Source organism: Arachis hypogaea, chromosome 3 (genome assembly GCF_003086295.3).
Source record: "Arachis hypogaea cultivar Tifrunner chromosome 3, arahy.Tifrunner.gnm2.J5K5, whole genome shotgun sequence".
Classification (NCBI taxonomy): domain Eukaryota; kingdom Viridiplantae; phylum Streptophyta; class Magnoliopsida; order Fabales; family Fabaceae; genus Arachis; species Arachis hypogaea.
The window spans coordinates 45,364,810-45,384,224 of NC_092038.1; the positions used below are offsets into that span (position 1 = coordinate 45,364,810).

At 34.9% G+C, this 19,415-nt stretch overlaps 2 protein-coding genes and 1 long non-coding RNA gene across 3 annotated transcripts; 1 reads left to right on the forward strand and 2 right to left on the reverse strand.

Moving 5' to 3' along the window:
• Positions 1 to 5,172: 5,172 nt before the first annotated feature.
• On the reverse strand, positions 5,173 to 9,026 carry LOC112790489 (uncharacterized). The gene is made up of 6 exons (XR_003196658.2): positions 8,676 to 9,026; positions 8,519 to 8,594; positions 7,601 to 7,627; positions 7,437 to 7,499; positions 6,218 to 6,287; positions 5,173 to 6,071 (listed from the first exon to the last, which is right to left on the reverse strand). It is a non-coding gene; the product is annotated as an uncharacterized lncRNA (long non-coding RNA).
• Positions 9,027 to 14,751: 5,725 nt separating this feature from the next.
• Positions 14,752 to 18,586, forward strand: LOC112790491 (replication protein A 70 kDa DNA-binding subunit A). The gene is made up of 2 exons (XM_025832918.3): positions 14,752 to 15,210; positions 15,946 to 18,586. The coding sequence occupies exons 1-2, from the start codon at positions 14,939 to 14,941 to the stop codon at positions 17,561 to 17,563; spliced, it is 1,890 nt and encodes a 629-aa protein (XP_025688703.1). The 5' UTR covers positions 14,752 to 14,938; the 3' UTR covers positions 17,564 to 18,586.
• LOC112790492 (uncharacterized) lies at positions 17,995 to 18,471 on the reverse strand. Its single transcript, XM_025832919.2, has one exon. It carries the CDS (start codon positions 18,469 to 18,471, stop codon positions 18,100 to 18,102), a length of 372 nt encoding a protein of 123 aa, XP_025688704.1. The 3' UTR covers positions 17,995 to 18,099.
• Positions 18,587 to 19,415: the final 829 nt, after the last annotated feature.

The window sequence follows — 19,415 nt, forward strand, 5'->3', positions numbered from 1 at the left end:
ACGTAAAGGTTGGTATAGAGCTCAACTGAATGGGTCTAGGAAGTTGTTTGGCCGCTTTAGTGAGAATTCAGATTGCTTGCTACCCGGATGGAATCATGATAATCAACACGAAGACGGGTGCAAAGGCAAGGTCTGGGACCCCGGAATCCATTCTATCAATCACCACTCTTGGGGCCTTGTCACTTGCTTTAACTTACTTGAAGGCTTTCTGCGCCTAGTTTGGGACCCCGGAGGCTACTGGAAGTACAAACATTGGTGGGGATTCCTAGATCAGTACAAGCATAAATCATCATAACAGGAAGCTCATCAAATGTCCAACTAAAGGACTTTAACTAAAAGTGCTAGATGGGAGACAACCCACCATGGTATGATCGTCCTTTTTATATTTTTCTTTAGTTTTATTTGTTTTTGAATTTTATTTTATTTTGTTATATTGAACCTGTAGTTTTGCATCACATTCATATTAACACTGCATTCTGCATTTTTCAGATTATAAAAAAAAAGCGAGCACGCGACGCGACCGCATCAGCGACGCGTCCGCGTCGCAAGGAGATGGGAGACAATATTAATATGAACAGAGAGTTTCGCAGGAGCAGCGCTGGAGGCGCGCTATTAGCACAAATTGACTCCACGCGAACGCGTCGATGACGCGTCCGCGTCATTTGGAAAAATAGCCTCCCACGCGACCGCGTCACCCACGCGGCCGCGTGACCTGAAATCGGCGTAAAAAGAGTGTATGGCCGAAAGTTGAGCTGGAATTGGGCTGGACCCGTGCTAGTAGCACAAGCCCTGCCACGCGAACGCGTCACCCACGCGTCCGCGTCATATTGGAAATAAGGCCATCCATGCGATCGCGTCGACCACGCGACCGCGTCACTCTGAATTTTGGCAATACTGACGTTTTGAACAGAGAGTTGTGCGGCCGTGAGGCTGCACTCACGCCACTAGCACATATCGAGTCACGCGATCGCGTGCCCACGCTACCGCGTCGCCCAACCTTATCGCGCACCACGCGACCGCGTCACCCACGCGACTACGTCGCCAGCGTCGCACAACCTATCCAGATTAGTGCCAATTTTCTTATCTTCTCTTTTCTAATCCTAATTTCTTCCTTCTCTCTTCTTTCTCACTTTCTTTTTTTCTTCTCATCCTTTTTCCCTCTCATTTTATTTTACTTCATTTATTTGCATATTTCATTCATTGCATTATTCTCATTGGTGTTGGAGTTTTATTTGGATAAGTGCCTTATTTTATTTGAGCACGTGGCTACTTGGAGAAGAGATTTGACAATTGACATTTACTTATGGCTCTCATATACATTTGGATTACATTATTTTCATCCCTATTTTAACTTGCACACCCAATGTATTTGGGATTATCATTCACAATTGTCATCATTACACATGCTCTTTAATTTGGCACATTTATTACTTGATGCTTGAGCTATGCCTCTCATGCCTATTATTTGCATGTTTTTACCCTCTTGCATCTAATTATTTTGAATTGCTCTTTATTGTTGTCTTCCCTACATGTTGTAGCTACCATGTAGATGGACTATCATCTTTCCTTTGGCATTCTTTATCACTTGGAATTTCTTCCCTTCTGGTCTTAGTTTTCTATATTTCACATTCTTCCTTTTTCTTCTTCCTTAGGCATGGGTACCAAGAAAGGAAAAGAGAAGGCCACTGACAAGACACCAGCAAGGAAAGGAACCAAGAGATCTCCAACTAAGGTGCCTCCATCTACAAGCGTCAGTTGGAGCAACCCGTCCACCTGCACATCTCAGCATGCACCGAGGACGGTGCAATCTTTAAGTGTGGGGAGGTCGATACCGATCTCCATGGGTTAGTTACTTCTTGACTCAACACCAATATTTTATTTTATTTGTTTGTTCATTGTTGCATTTGCATGTTTGTTTGATTTTTGTGCATATTTTACCACTTGGTTAAAGTAATATTTTCTTTTTCAAGAAACCTTTTAGAAAATTTCACTAATTTGAATAAAATTTAATGTTACACTTGTTTGAAGAGATATTATACTGGAACATGGTTTAGAACTCGAACACACAAAACCTGTGAGATTTTTGAGCCTATTTGAATTGGTTGCATTTTATCAACCAAAAATTTGTTTTAGTGTGTATTTTTCTCTCTAAAATTGTGATCTTTGTCTTGCTTAATTCTATATTTCCATTGTTTAATGTATGCATGCACTTATTTGATTGAGGCCTTGTTTCACTGAGCTTACATACCCATATAGCCTTAACCCTCCATTATCCCTTGCAAACCAATTTGAGCCTATTTTACCCCTTTGTTCTTTATTTTAGCACATCATTAACTCTAAGCGAAAAATAATAATGTCCTTAAATTGAATCCTTGGTTAGCTTAGACTAATGAGAATGCTTATGATTTAAGTGTGGGAAAGTGGGTTTCGAAACATTTGGTTTGAATAATTAGGTGTTGTATATTTTAGTGAAAATGTGCAAAATAATGGTTGAGCACATGTTATTGCATTCAATACTTTAATCATATGCATTGAAAAAAATAAAAATAAAAATAAAAATAAAAATAAAAAAATAAAATAAAAAGAAAAAGAAAAGAGCAATTAATAAAAGGGGACAAAATGTCCCAAAATAAATAGTGAAATCAATGCATATGAGCTGTACTCAAAACTTGGAATGCATAAACATGTGAGAAGCACAGTTAATGGGAAGTTAGATTTTGTATTTTAATTAAATGGATTGTCTTAAGTTAGGTGGAAAGTTTATGTTAATTAAGGATTCAAATTTTAGTCCACTTGGCCAAATACAATCCTACCTTGACCCTAACCCCATTATAACCCTTAAAAGACCTCTTGATTTGTGTATTTATGCATTAAATTTATGTTGATTGTTAGATGAAGAGCAAGCCTTAGAAAGCAAGGTTAGTAGAGAATTGAGAGAATCGAACCTAAAACACTTGAGTGATTAGAGTGATATACACTACTAAGTGAGGGTTCGATGCTCGATTCTTTGTTCCCGGCTTTCATGAGCTATTTTCTTCTACAAGTCTATTTGTACTTCATTTTTATGATTTGAATTAGTGAAATCCAGTTCATATTTATTCTTGGGGATTTATTTGCTTTTAACCAAGTAAGTAGAAATATTTTTAATTTAGTTGCATTCATAGGTTGCATTTCATGCATTCTACCATTCATCTTCATTCCTTTATAGTTTCTCTTGAGCTTAGCTAGGGGTGACAAGCGGGAAAGCCCGCCCCGCCCCGCCCCGCCTAGTGAGGTGGTCCTAGAATCCTAGCCCGCCCCGCCTAACTGCGGGCTGGCGGGCTGGCGGGCTAAACCCGCCAAAGCTCCTCTTTTTTTTATTATTAACTACTAAGTAATATATATAATTTCACAACTATATTAATAAATTTCTAATTTCTAATGGCATAAAAAATTATATTTTTTATATTCACAAACATTAAAGTCTTTGTAATTATAAATATCTAATAAATATAATTATAAACCAAATTTTCATTCAAAATATAAGTATAAATATTCTCTCCAAAGCAAAATAAATATAATCCAAAACATAATTATAAATATTGTCTCCAAAATAACATAAACATAATTCAAAACACTCAATTTTTATCTTCACACTCTTGTAAGTTAGGTTCGGGGAAGTTAGGTTTTGGCAAAAAATTGCAAAAATACCCCCTCACTAATAAAAACCTTAGCCCGGCGGGGAAGCCCACCCCGCCCCGCCAAAACCCGCGGTTTAAGCGGTGTGGGTTAGGCGGGCTTTTGCTATTTTGCGGTCCCAATTTTCCAGCCGAGCCCGCCTTTTTTGGCGGGTTACGCGGGCCGGCCCGGCGGGTTTAGGCCCGTTTGCCATCCCTAAGCTTAGCATGAGGACATGCTTTTGTTTAAGTGTGGGGAGGTTGATAAACCACTATTTTATGGTTTATCTTGTGCTCAATTGAGTGGATTTTATCAACTCTTTACCCACTTATTCATACTATTTGCATGTTTTACATTTGCCTTCCTAATTATGTGCTTTGATTGAAAACATGCTTCTTTGATCTTATATTTGCTTATTATTAATCCTCTCTTATTACCATTAGATGCCTTGATATGTGTGTTAAGTGTTTTCAGAGATTATAAGGCAGGAATGGCTCAGAGGATGAAAAGGAAGCATGCAAAAATGGAAGGAATACAATAAGTTGGAGAAATTGCTAAGCTGTCCAGCCTGACCTCTTCGCACTCAAACGGCTATAACTTTAGCTATAGAGGTCTAAATGACGTGGTTCTAGTTGCGTTGGAAAGCTAACGTCCGGGGCTTCGATTTGATATATAATTTGCCATAGCTGCCTCGATGCCAGGCGACGCGAACGCGTGAGTCACGCGGACGCGTGACCTGGCAGGAATGCAACCCGCGCGGCCATGCGGCAGCGTCACTTTTCCGCGACCTGTACAGACCAGAAAGCGCTGGAAGTGACTTCTGGGCTGCTTTTGACCAGTTTTTAGCCCAGAACACACAGATTAAAGGCTAAAAAGTGGGGGAATGCATGTATTCATAATTATGCACTCATAATTCACTTTCCATGATTTAGATTTAATTTTGAGAGAGGTTCTCTCCTCTCTCTCTTAGGATTAGGATTAGGATTAGAAATTAGGATTTTTAGAAACTAGGATTTAGGACTTCTCTTAGCTTTCTAGAGTGACTCTCGATCTATGTTCAATATTCCTTTTTCTATTTAAATCTCTCTTTTATATTTTGATTACTCTGAAGCTTTTATTATGTTTGATTGATGTTGCCCAATTGGCTATTGATATTTTCCGTGTTAGAATTGATATTTTTATTTAATGATATTTGAAGCATTTCAGTTTATGATTGTTCCTTTTTATTATTCCCAATTTGAGGATATTGTTATTCTAGTAGATTTAGTTTTTCCCCTTTTGGCCTTGGTTAAATAATTGGTAACTCTTGATTCATCAAACTCATTGTTGATTGAAAATTGGAATTAATTCATCCACTTAACTTACCTTCATAGTTAGAGGTTAACAAAGTAGGATTAAAATCCAATTCTCATCACAATTGATAAGGATAACTGGGATAGGACCTCCAGTTCTTATACCTTGCCAAGAGATTTTATTAGTATTGTTTTACTTATCATATAATATATTCGCACCTTACTTCCAAAACCCCAATTTACAACTCATAACCAATAATAAGAACATACCTCCCTGCAATTCCTTGAGAAGACGACCCGAGGTTCAATACTCGGTTATCAATCTTAAAAAGGGGTTTGTTACTTGTGACAACCAAAACGTTTGTACGAAGAGATTTTTGTCGGTTTAGAGACTATATCTACAACGCGACTGTTTTTATGACATTCTTTACTGGCAAAAATCCTAACGTCAATAAGATGGACAATTTTCTCGATAAAACGCCTCAACTAAGTATGTATCTAATACATGATAGGTTCATGTAAGGGATCTAAGATAGTTGTCTACACTTCAGAAGAGACGCTTTTTTGTTTTGTGACACTGAAAAACTTAACACGTGCCAATTATGTTTTTTCCTCTTCCAGTCTTTTCCCTTGCTTTTGAGCGTAAAAAAGGGGCAGTGTCATTTTACAAAAGCTTATCAAAGAGTTACATGAATCCTTAGTGCAACAGAGTTTATGAAAACACCAGTAATGTATTTCCTTTTTAATTAAAGATATTTCAACAATTAGAAATGATTTTGAAGACCAAAGAAAGCTGAAACTTATGAAGCTTAATTGCACCTGCCATGATTGTGAACCTTAATTGCACCTGCCCTGATTGCAAATACTACTGGAACAACGAAAAACACACCAAAAGCTTCTGATAAGAACGTTCGTTCAATTCCACTCTTCATTATGGATGAAAAAGCTTCCAGAAGGTCCATTCTTCTTGTATTTGGAGGCTTCAGTTAGAGCCAAGAATCGCTTGAACCCTGTGGTAGTAGCTCCTCGTCCAAGTGCGGCAACCCTAGTTATTACAGCCTCCTGAGATGCCATGAATCCAGTGGCAGAGGGATTAGGCACCACCAGAGCCACTTGGGAAGCCTAGACAAATGCATGTGTAATATGTATTTGCTTAATTTCGGGCCCAAATTCTAATTTGAATTTAAGAAAAATTACGACGAAGTAGAAGAAGAACAAGAGAAAGAACAAGTTGAATTCAAAGACCAAAGGCCGCTCGAGATGCATACCGTTGTCGATTGCAGATTTATCAGTGGTCATGGCTTATTAGTTGGCTTTCCTCTTCTCACTCTAGGCATCCTGTTTTGATAAGAAACAAGGGGGGAAAAATTAAAAAGTGGGTGCCCAAAAATAAAAGAGATGAACTATAAAAGCTAAAACAATTTGATGTCTGCTTTGAGCCCTTTCGAATTTTACATCTTTAAAAGATAAAGTATTCAGGTCCAAAACAAATAGCAATAAGATAAAAAGAAAAAATAAAATAGATAATAAATAAGATAGATTTTAGATAAGAGATTATGATTGAGATGGCCAAGAAAAGATATGTGAATAGACTTAGTCATCTATTTAACAGAGTTGAGTAACTAATTCCTAAACTTGTCAATTTATAGTGTTATATAAGGGCTGATATTTTCAATCATTCATAAAAATTTATTACACAATACTTCTTCAGTGTTGGTTTATTCATACATCATTAGTATTATTTCTTCTATTTCATTCCCACGAGTTTAGCATCTTTTTTGTTGCAACCGAGAAAAAAGAATAGGAAAGATAAGATTAAGGAGATCAAAGGACAACAAGTAAGTCTTTAATAGTTGATAACCTATTTCGTTGATAATCTGTTTCATTGACAACAAGTAAGTCTTTAACTGAAAAGGCATCGCCCTTATTAGCCACGAAAATGTATTCGTTGTTAATGCTTAATTACCATGGATTTTTTTATTTTAGCCACGGTTTTTTCTGTGGCTAATCACCACATTTCTGGTAATGCTATATTATGTATAAGTATTGGATAACAATAAAATAAAAGAACCTATGTACAATAAAAACATGATAAAGACAAACTTACAAGTTACAACTATAGATAAGATAAAATAAACTGAAACTAATCTCAATTAGTATAAAAAATTGTTACCCTTGATAAAAATTTATCAACATAGTCATACAACACAAAAGCATAGCCAAATTTTCATCAAAATTCTCAATCCATGTGTATAGAAATAGTAAAAACACTAGTGAAATTATTAGCAATACCATTATAAGAAAAGGAAGAAAATACTATTTACTTTAGTATTTATAGACATTATTTAAACACTTGGAGATCATATGTAAAATATTGGTGAATCTATCCATGAGAAATTTCATTATTTATTCAATGATCTCAAGTTGTCCAAAGATGTCAATAACTATGAATTCAAAAGAAACTTTAATTAAGTATGAAGGACTCACAATGATACAGTATTTAATCCTCAAATCCTTTTGCTCAAAGAGCCAAATCTGAATGCGAGCTTTCTTCAAAAAAACACAATTCAATAAAGAAAACTCAAGTTATAGAAAGGATAGAAGAATTCAAGAATAGAGGTAGGTACTACTGAGTATAGGCAGGGACTTACACTTTGAAGGAACCTAAAAATCAAGTTCTGCAAAAAGCAAAAAGAAAAGATGTTAGATCAAATAGAAACTTTAAAACACATAAATAGTGTAAGCATGGATTGTATTTTAGAATTCCATTGTCCACAATAGTGAAGTTATACAAGTATAGGAGCATAGAATAACATAGCATATATAATGCAGATTCATTGCAATGCAATACAGAGAATGTAGCAACCAAAATTTATTGATTATTTAATTATTATATTAACAACCAAAATCACAGTCATAACCTCAATCACTATCAAAGTGAAGGTGAATACAGAGAAAAGAAATACATAATTGGAGGAATAAGGGAATCGTGAATCCAAATACAAGCATACCAGGAAATGTTGTGGAATTGGGCATTGAAACAGTCAACAACAGATTAAGTTAATAATGTTTCAAACCTACCACAAACCCTCATGTCAATAAATTATAGCACAAACAGAGCTCAGCAAAAAATAAATAAATAATACACAAAAATACAAAATCATAATGAAGCAAAATAAAAAATATCCAAAATTATAACACTTTAAAACTTCAAAATCAAGAGCTGCATAAAAATGAATTTCATAAAAACTAAGTAAAACAACAACCAATTCATCAAAACCATTCACACAAACAACACAAATGTAATTGTTGAACAAGATATGGGCATTGATTATCTTAGGGACCATTACATTTAAACTACAAGCAAACAATAGTTTAGAATATTTTAACAAAATCATAATGAAGCAAAATGCAGAATCAACAAACCTTAACAAAAAAGATACAAAATCAGAAAGCAAATCCTAACGAAGCAAGAAGTAGAAACTCAAAAAATCAGTAAACCCTAAAGTTCAGAACACCCAATCTCCATCCAAAAATAATTCAGAGAACGACTGAAAATGAAAACACACCTTCACTATTTACTTTGGCTCTCAGTTTGCAAGGCAGTTCACCATCACTATCGTCATTCTTCGTCATTCTTCATCACTGAAAATGAACAAAACAGAGAGTGAATGATATAGAGGAACACGAACGCAAATGTGAAAAAGAGATCGAAGTGACTCCTACCTCTAGAAAAAGGTGCGCGGTGATCGTGCAAACCTAAATCGATGGCGAGGTGGCACCGATGCCGGTGGAGCTTCCTTGAATTTGGGAAAAAAGCTCTACTAGGGTTTTGGTTTTTGGTGAAATGAGAAGGGAGAGATCTGAAAAAGGGTTGGATTTTGTTATTTAGATAAGGGTAGTTTAGTTTTTTTCTTTTATTATACAAATTTCATTCCCGTTGGAATTAAATATACCCAAGGGAATATGGGAATAAAAATGATGGTAATTTAATTCCCTAGAATAAAATATACTTGAGAATAATATTTTAAACCTTGAACCAAATATGAAAATAAAAAATTCCTAAGAATACACACATCCTAAGGGTTTGGGAGGAAGACTTAAATAAAGACATGCTCTCCATTTTAGAATATGTTAATATTCATGAGAAAAATAAGGGCAATCTAGGTTGGAAGCATAATAATTCTGCAAGCTATTCAATATATTTTGAAGTTGTTGTACAATAATAAAGAAGAGGGGAATAACCAAAGGTGTAAAATTGCAAGAAAACTATGGAGGAATTTAACACCACTAAAAGCAAAGCTATTGGCTTGGTTTGTTTTACAAAAAAAAAACTTAATACTAAAAAAAAGTTAACCAGATATAATATTATACCTATACGATAGTGATGTATGTCCTTAGCAACAAGAAAGAGGAATCAGTTCATCATTTGTTCTTCTCATGCAATTGGGTGTGGGAGTTATGAGGTGCTATGTTGAAGGCTCAGCGTAAGCTGGGTATGACTAGGTGATGTGGTATGATGCTTTGACACGTAGATGAATGTAATTTGCTTGAAAAGAAAAAGAGTAGATGTCATTATTCATTGTTGTAATTTTCAGCATATAGGGTGATTGTAACAATAAATTTTCAAGCAAGAAAAGATGGATATAGAGAAAATAAAGCAAGATGTAGCAAAGACTCAATGTAGTATGGATCCAACAAAAGGTCGAAAGAAGATTGCTGATGTTGAGAAAGGAGAACTAGCACATGAAGAGGAGTTTCCATCTAGGTAGCTAACCGTTATTTATGAGGACATCTAGAATGAATCCTAGTTGTTATGGTTGCTACTATCATGGTTGGGTGGGGACCAGGGAGGACACAGATGATGAGATAATGCTAATGCCTAGTAATTTTTATTGGAGTCTTGCGAAGTATATGTATAAAGAGATCAGTACTAAAGTTGCAAACAGAGAAGTGGATAAAAGAATTATGAATTATCTAGATCTAGATTTTGTTTTGTTTTTTATTGTCTGTTGTCATGTAGGTGGAGCTAAGCTTACTGCTTTATTGTGGTTTTCTATTTTGGAGCTTCTTGCTAGTCTTTCTTGTTGTTGAATTGATGTTATTTTCTGTTGTTGTGTTATTTTTGTGATTATACCTTGGAACTATGCCTACGCCGTGTTAGATTGGAGTGTCCATGGACCGGACGAAGCCAGATTTGACTCGGCCTAAACCCAGCCTTAAATCATGACTAGGTATATTTTTGAAACCTATACCCTACCCTAGACCCAACAAAATTTCTATATTTTGGGCCACTTTTTACCAGGTTTGCACCAAGTTTAAACCCAGGTCTAAAGTGAAAAAAATGAAAACAAACTATCGTCACTAAAATTAAGATTTTTTTTTACATAAACTAAAATCAACATACTTACATATATATTTTAAACAACATATATAACATATATTGAATTTCAAACAACACATCTAAATGATATATCATTAGGCACAAAAAATCAAACAATATATTACCACAATAAATCTAATAAAGGGGGGATGATTTCCAAGAACAAATCTGGTCATCTGGAACAGTACGAGCATTAGGAACAGATCTGGAACAACACATGCTTGAAGAACAACGACACAGCACGGGCAGTTGCAACATGAAGCAAGGTAGAGGCTCAGTGAGGCTATGCAGAATAGATATCGGCGAGGCAGTACTTAGGTGGTGTAGAAAAATGGCATGACAAGGCAAATTGAAGTAGAAGTAGATGGCGAGACAAAGCAGAACAGATGCGCAGTGAGCCAAAGATGAACAAAGGCAGCGAATGAGAGGCTATGGTGGTGATAGGCCGCAGTGGTGACTGGGGTTAGGGGCAGTTGTTAGTGGTTGATAGTGAAGAAAAAAGAGTATATGATGTAAAGAAAGGATAAGAACAAAGAAAGCAAAATTGAAGAGGGAGGTTGAGAGGTGCCGAAATAAAGGGATTTGGATCCTCTAAATTTTGATTTATACTTTAGAGGGTAAAGTGTGATCTTATATCCTTGAATGGTTTCTCTCTTATATTTATTTTTAGTCCCACCTATAAAATAAATGGTGAGAGATCACACTTTACTCTCTAAAGTGAAATTCAAAATTAAGAGTTAGGATTTTACCGAATTAGGCGGGGTGACCAGAGACACAATCCTAGTCTGATTAAAGGTGCATATCATATTCTGATTTTGGGTTCCACTCGTTTTTACCGAAACCAGGTCAGGTCTAACCCGAATTGAGCGGGTCTAGTCTAGATACTTAGTCCAGACAGAGTTGTATTCACGTCTATTGTTAAATTTATATAGGTTAGTAACTATAAAAAAAATTACTTGTGATATTAGTAAAATGTTATAAAAAGCGCAATTGTTGTAACACCCTTACTATCAGAATGTCACGCTTCCAGCTGTGCTACTCTGATAGCAAGAAGTATTATGACGACTTCATATACTTCATTATAAAATAAGAGTCTTTGACTCGAAACCGTATCGCTATTTTCTTTTAAAAAAACGGAAATACTTTTTCATGAAAAAAAATAAGCATATACATATATACAAAACTTTTTACTCAAGTAACTTAAAAATATTATATACATACATCATTACAGTCACGATTTCTATCCCTCTTACAAGAATATAAATAATAAAGGCGAGAAAAATCTATATCATATGTATACAAATAGAAATAGCATATCTAAGAACCTAGCAAAAACTCTGCAAGCTTCTTCATTCGTCCTGAAAAGAGAAGTCTGTAGGGATTGAGAACATCGTCCTTTCTGGTTCTCAGTAGAGGGTTTAAGAATTGTTATAAGAAGATATTTTAAGTAAAACTATTTTCAATCGCAGTGATCGTTAGTTCATTATCTAAATTTAAAAAATTCATATTATTCTTCTAAAAATTTCAAGCAAAATAACATTCCATACATTCTACTGCCTACTAAGAAACTATTTTAACAAAACTTACCATAGATCTAACCAAGCACGGCCTCCGGCCGAAATCAAATCAACTCGGCCTCCAGCCCAAATCCAAAACAAATCACCATCAAAATTTGATCCCAAAACAGAATCAATCACAGGCACAAACAATGAAGGCAAACACAATCAGAGAGCAATTACAGCAAGTACGACAAATAACAATTAGACAAAAATAATCAGATAGGCAAACCAAAACACTTAAGCACACCCAGACAAAGCAAACAAATGCAATATGATGCATGCCCGTCCTACTGACTGTGAGCTTACGTGTCGGTTAAATTTCCAGAGCCCGATACATCTGGTAGTTAACCCAGACGTTGTCTCTAGGTTGCACATTCCTAAGAGGAACACAAACGAAGGAGAGTGCATTTCCACCTTCTCTTGGAAGAATTACGAAGAGAGTGTCTTTCCACATCGAAGGAGTGTGCGTTTCTACCTTACAACCAGAGAAAAATGTGGGAAAAACCAATATAAAGGAGTGCCTTTTCACATTCCCCACATCCATACCACGACAAGAGAGGGAATCCCTCATCCTCAACTTGCCAAATCCATAAGTGAGACAAAATCACCGTCTTCACAACATCAACTATACTCACATTTTAATAATATTCAAAATCATAATCAAACTCAATTCATAATTACTTTATCAAGATTTTTCAAAAGACTTAAAACATAATTCTTTCCTTAGGTAAACCAAATTCGAAACATAATAATTTTCTTAATAAATAAAGCTCCAAAACATACTTCATTTCTTTTCTTAATAATTTGAAATCAAATTATATAATTCTTGAATCTAAACCTTTTTAAATAACACTTTAAATCAAATCTCCAATTTTTATAGAAATTTTGACAGCATTTCCTCTAAAACTTGGACTTCTGCCACCCTTCAAAGATCCCAACCAAACCATCTATCAACGTATTCTCAACCAATTCCAATATTAAATCATTTCAAAATCAAACCAATTTCAAAATCGAACCGCTTCCGAAATCAAATCATTTTCATATCTCAAATCATTTGTAATTCTCAAAATCATTTCCGATAAATCAACAAAACCAAGAAAACCACTTTTCATAATATTCAACAAAATCAACTTTCCAAATCAATTTCTTATCAACGACTGCACACCAACTCAAACAAATCGTAATTCAATAAAGCAAATAATTTCATTCATCCAAAGCAATTTAATTAAATTCTTAAGGCTTACGAAAATCTTAAAAATACATTTTTCGCATTATTATCGACTTGTAACAATTCTTGATAGTAAATTGAGTTTAAGAAGTCACCCATACCTCGAATAATTGAACCTATAAAACCAAACGCGTCTAAAAACTTTATTTCTCTTATCCAGCAACAGCGGTAGAGAGCTTCGGCGGCAACGCAGCCGCTTGTTGTCGCACGCAGCAGCGCCACCGTCACCTCCACTCTTCCGGTCAACCTGAAACAGCAACGGCGGTGAAGGGAACCACCACACCTTCCTCTCTTCTCCATCGCGTCCCCCTCTCTATCTTGTTTGACTCTTCTCGTGGTAGCTCGACGGCGACGCTCCTCACAATTGAGGCTATGGAAGGTTCAGCGGCTCCCTTCGGCGATTTTTCCCAAACAAAAATGACGTCAACGTGAAGAGGAGGAAGATACAAACACTTTAATCGGATTAGATTTTTTATCGGAGTTATGGAGCTCAAGAAATCAAATGCCGAAGTTTACAGTGCCATGAAATCACATTCTTCTCACTCACGACATTCTCTGTTTTTTTTTTTATTAGTGGTTACGTTGAATGAGATGCAAATGATGATGATTAATGGTAACTATGATGACTAATATAGTTTGGTGACACATGAATGTTGGGTGTCGCTTTTTTGGGTTGGTGAGTCAGTAATTCAAGTTATAAATATTTTAAACAAATAATTATGAAATGTGAATATATTAAAATACAAGTAATAATATATATGAGTTACTAATATAAATGACATCAATAATATAATGATAAAAGATATACGATGAAGTCTTAGAAAAATTAAGTCCACCGAAAAGTATTGATATTTACTTATATCAACAGATATCGAGCTTGATAATAATATCATTAACTAAACTCCATTTTTAAATTAAAAATATAATTTACTCATATATATATATATATATATATATATATAATTTTTATTACTTATAAATTACTAAAATTATAATTTTAATTATGTAAAATATTTCATCATAATAAAAATATATAAGAATCTGAATTTAATTGAATTTAAATAATTATAAAATTAATTTAATTATTTTTAATAAAATAATATCTAAAAATAATGAGTTTAATTTAATAAATAAATCATAACTTAAAATAAATTAATACTACTTAAAATTTAAAAATATGGGGTGTTACCATTGCTAATATATAAATAACAATAGATAAAACTAAGAAAATTTCATAATTGCGATCAAGAGTTCTATTGATAGTTTTACAAGAGTTTTTAAATATTTTGTCTTTTTAAATAAAAAAAAAATTATTTTAAAAAAAATATTATTATTTTTTATTAAATATTATTCTCAAATGATCATTTAATAAATAATTTTTGAAGATAAAAAATAAAATGATAAAAATATAAATAATTTGAAAAATAATTAAAAAATATTATCACCCATTCCTTATTTTTGTGTAGAATAACTGAAAATAAATATTTAAATTAGTTTTAAGAAATTTTTATTAGATATCCTATTTTTCAGCACATTTTTAAGAAATTCTCAAAAATTATTTTCGTAAAATAAATTAGTCCTTCGTCATTTTTAATTAAATTTTTAATATACGCATTAAACAAATAAATTATTAACTAATTTTATTTATGAACATTAGTTGGAACAATTTGAGATTTAATAAGTAATAAACTTCTTCCTCTCCCTCCAAAATCCGTTCTCTCGCTCTCACCCTGTCCCTGTTTTCAATTTCCAAGGGTCCCACTTTTGTCTTCTCCGTTGGGGAATCGCTAATCTTGGTAAACGGCAAGGAGGGGGAAGCATGTCGGTGAATCTAACGGCAAACGCGATTCCGTCAATAATAGGCGGCGACGTGAACTCGAAACCGCTGGTTCAGGTTCTCGATTTGTCGCTGATCTCAAGCAGTAGCAACTCGCAGCAGCAGCGGTACCGCATGTTGCTATCCGACGCCGTTTCGTCTCACCAAGCCATGCTCGCAACTCAGCTCAACGACCGAGTCCGAACCAACCGAGTCAAGAAAGGCTCCGTCGTTCAGCTCCTCGAGTACATTTGTAGCCCTCTCCAAAACCGCAAGTCTCTCTCTCTCTCTCTCTCTCTCTCTCTCTCTCTCTCTCGTTTTAGATTAAAGTAATTTCTAACAATTATAGTAAAAGAATAGGGCATTTTTTATACTGGCAACTTTGTCTGGAGTTTTACGATCCTGTGGTTTAAATTTCAGTGAATTAGGACATTTGAATTTTCTTTCAATTTAGTTATTTCATGTGTTTGGTGAGTTTTCTATCTCATTTATTTGAAAACTTTTTGTAAAATTCAGGGAGTAACCTGTTAATGATTGAGTTCAAGGTCTTTTAGGTTCTGAGGTGCACCACAGGTGATGCAAATGGTTTTAAAGCTTTTGTTAAAGCAACTAGTTAAGGAATCAAGATTAGGATAGGTTTCGAACTTTTGCTTCATCAAATGCATTGAAAAGTTGAAGTCTTTTATATTTTCCATACGAAATTGAGCCAAGCAAGGCAACTGGTTAGGTAAACCCGTAGTTTAATAGTTTGTGCATAATTTTACAACTTTCCTTCTCCATTGAGTTTTGGCTTCTATCTCTTATGTAATGGTTGGTGATAAGAATTAAAATGTGCAACCTCATTGAATGGTCGAAGATTGGCAAAGCCTTAACATTGGTTGTTGAAGAGTTTTGCATATAGTTGAATTATGAAGAAACAAAAACATTTTGCAGTGGAATTTAGTTTATGCAATTATGAATCTATCAGATAATATTAATCTATGCTTCTATTTCTGCTTGTCCTTGAACAGGATTATTGTAGTACTCAACATGGAAACTATAATCCCAGATTGCGAGATCATTGGGAATCCAAAACCGTTTGGGGAATCTAATTTACCAACTCAGAAAACATCACCTGATAAAGTTGTGCAGACATCATCCAGGGGTCATAATAATAATCAACAACAGACTTCTCAAACAGGTCATGCTGCACAGAGTTTCCGGCCAATAGTTCAACCTGCATATCAGCCACCTCCAGTTTACAAAAACCGTGGTGCTATTGTGAAAAATGAGGCACCAGCACGCATCATTCCCATAGCAGCTTTAAATCCTTACCAAGGTCGTTGGGCAATCAAGGCAAGGGTAACCGCAAAAGGGGATCTGCGCCGCTACAATAATGTTCGTGGAGATGGGAAAGTTTTCTCATTTGATCTCCTTGATTCTGATGGAGGTGAAATACGAGTAACCTGCTTTAATGCTGTTGTAGATCGTTTCTACAATGCAATTCAAGTTGGTAAAGTTTACACAATATCCAAAGGTAGCTTGAAACCTGCGCAGAAAAATTTTAACCATTTGAAGAATGATTGGGAAATTGTATTGGATTCAAATTCAAATGTTGAACTTTGTCCGGATGAAGATGATTCTATTCCTAAACAGCAATTCTCCTTCAGGCCAATAATTGACCTTGAGAATGTTGACAATAATGCCATTCTTGATGTTATTGGGGTTGTGATATCTGTGAATCCTTCGGTTCCCATCTTGAGGAAGAATGGGATGGAAACTCAGAGAAGAATTTTGAATATAAAGGACTCCTCAGGCAGGAGTGTCGAGTTAACCCTTTGGGGCGAATTCTGCAACAGGGAAGGACAAAAGCTGCAAGAGATGGCTGATGCTGGGTCCTTCCCCATTGTGGCAGTCAAGGCAGGGAAGGTTAACGACTTCAGTGGAAAATCTATTGGTACTATTTCTACTACACAGCTTTCCATAAACCCGGACTTGCCTGAGGCTCATACCTTGAGAGAATGGTTTGATAGAGTCGGAAAGGATTCAGTTTCTCGATCCATTTCTAAGGATGTTTTGCCAGGAGGACCAAAGAATGAGATACGTAAAACTGTGTCTCAGATCAAGGATGAAGGCCTGGGGCGGTCTGATAAGCCAGACTGGATAACAGTGAGGGCAACCGTATCATTCATCAAGACAGATACGTTTTGTTACACAGCTTGCCCTCTGATGGTTGGAGACCGACAGTGCAGTAAGAAAGTGACCAGGGTAGGAGACGCAAGATGGCAGTGTGATAGATGCAACCAAGAGTTTGAGGAGTGTGATTACCGGTACCTTCTTCAAGCTCAAATTGTGGATCATACAGGAATAACTTGGGTAACTGCTTTTCAGGAAGCAGGGGAAGAGATTATGGAGTACCCAGCGAAAGAGCTGTACTTGTTGAAGTATGAAGAGCAGGATGATGACAAGTTCGGGAAAATAATCAAGAGTAGCCTCTTCAACCATTTTGTGTTTAGGCTTAAAATCAAAGAGGAATTGTATGGTGATGAACAGAGGGTTAAGGTAACAGTAGTCAAGGCAGATAAAGTTAATTACTCTTCAGAGAGTAGATACATGCTTGAATCGATTTCCAAGTTTTGTAGGCAGTAATTGTAGCTTTCTTAGCATGCTTTCATGAGATGTGACTTGGTGGATACCTGTTAGTATTAGTGTACAAGCTTACATAGAATTGGTCATTAATGGTCGAGTTATTGTTATTGTGTCATTTGAGCCCAATGTAAAACATATTTAAAATAACTTATAAGTTGAGGATTTTATGTTTCTTCTCTTTTTTGTTTTGTTGAATATTTCATTGCTCCCATCCCAGTGGAATTTCATAAGAGTTATCAACTATTGTTTTTCCTACTTTCTGATATGTGATCATTTTTGTCAGCTATTTATGCTTCATATTCCAAAATGTTCCTCAGTTGAATTATTTCTCATTAGTCATTAATCTGTTCTATGACGTGCCAAAACAAAGATTAGATTTTAAGAGTTGAGAAGGGTCAGCTCAGATAAAGCACAAGAATCACACATACTAGTAGTAGACACAAGAGGTTTCAGTTCATTACTGAAAAAAACATTACAGATACAAATCATCATAAGATAAAACACTAAAAATTCCCTGCAGCATCTCAAGAATTCCTTCAGCTTCGCTTAACAGGATCGAAATTGGCGACACCAACGACAGCGCCAACAATGACCACAAGCACAACTCCACCAGCTACTATGCTGAGCAAGAAGTTCTTGAGTGAAGGGCTGACAGCAGCCTCAGCCACATCAGGAACCATCATTGAAGCTGTCAATGCAGCTGCTGTGAGCCCTGTCACAACCTTCTCCTTCATGGAAGCACTCACTTGAAACGTACCATTGGATTTTGTTGCTGATGCTGCAACACCCTTTGGAGTCCTTAGAGGAAGTGGCTTCAAGAATGCCTCAGAGCTAGGCACCCCAACAACCTTTTTCTGGGTTGTGTATGTTGGTGGCATAGCCATTGAAACTGCTGAAGTAGATGCCATTCCTGTTATTTTTTTCCGCGTTCTCTATTGGTTCTTTCTTTGTTCTCTTGTTAGGTGGTTACTTCGCCTAGAAGCTTATGTGAAGAGAGTGAGGGAATTTGTGCAGTGTGATGTGTGATTTGAGTGTGCAACGAGAGGTGGAAATTTTTCTTCATATTTGCATGTGTCTGATGTGGCAGATTGCCCATTGAGAATTGATGGATAAGCTTATCTTGTTGGTCCAATCATCAACCATCGCCCATTCAGTTCAAGTTATGATCTGAACTCTTAAATCTTATGTGGCAATATTTGCCTACTTAGACTTGATCTCATCCGAATCAATACCTTGATCATGAAATTAGTTCAATTTTTTTTTTCTTTTAAAAACAATAAATTGAAAAGAAAAGAACTATACAATGATGTGACAGCATTGGTTTAAGAAGGTGACTAAAAATTTATTATACTACATATATACTAAAATTAACCATCAATATTAATTATTAATATAAAATATTAATTATTAATATAAAATATATATTAAAAATAAGTTAAACAATATATGTATTTATATATAAATACATAGTAATTAATTTTATTAGCTAATTTTAATGTATAAATAATATTTTTGACTAAAAATATTTCTAAAAGAATTAAATAATGATAAAAATATTTTTAAAGAATAAAACGACAAAAATATTTTTAACATATTTAAAGATTGAATTTTGACATAATTTTTATAAATATAATTGAAAATAAAATATTTTCAGTTTTAAAATTTAATAATTTTACGACAAATATATCTATTTTAAGAAAATGAAAAAGGAAGTCTAGAGTAATAGTTTGTTTCGTTTTGGACAACAAGGGTTTAAAGAAGAGTAAACTACAAAAAAAATACTTCTAAATAGATAAAAAATTTTAAATTAACAAAAACAACCAATATATATATTTTCAGAAAAATGTTTTAA

Bases quoted from the DNA above. Each gene is read 5' to 3' on its own strand.
- LOC112790491 (XM_025832918.3), top strand. From the start codon at position 14,939: ATGTCGGTGAATCTAACGGCAAACGCGATTCCGTCAATAATAGGCGGC. The intron at 15,211-15,945 runs GTCTCTCTCTCT...GTCCTTGAACAG, and splicing joins AGCCCTCTCCAAAACCGCAA to GATTATTGTAGTACTCAACA.
- LOC112790492 (XM_025832919.2), bottom strand. From the start codon at position 18,471: ATGGCATCTACTTCAGCAGTTTCAATGGCTATGCCACCAACATACACA.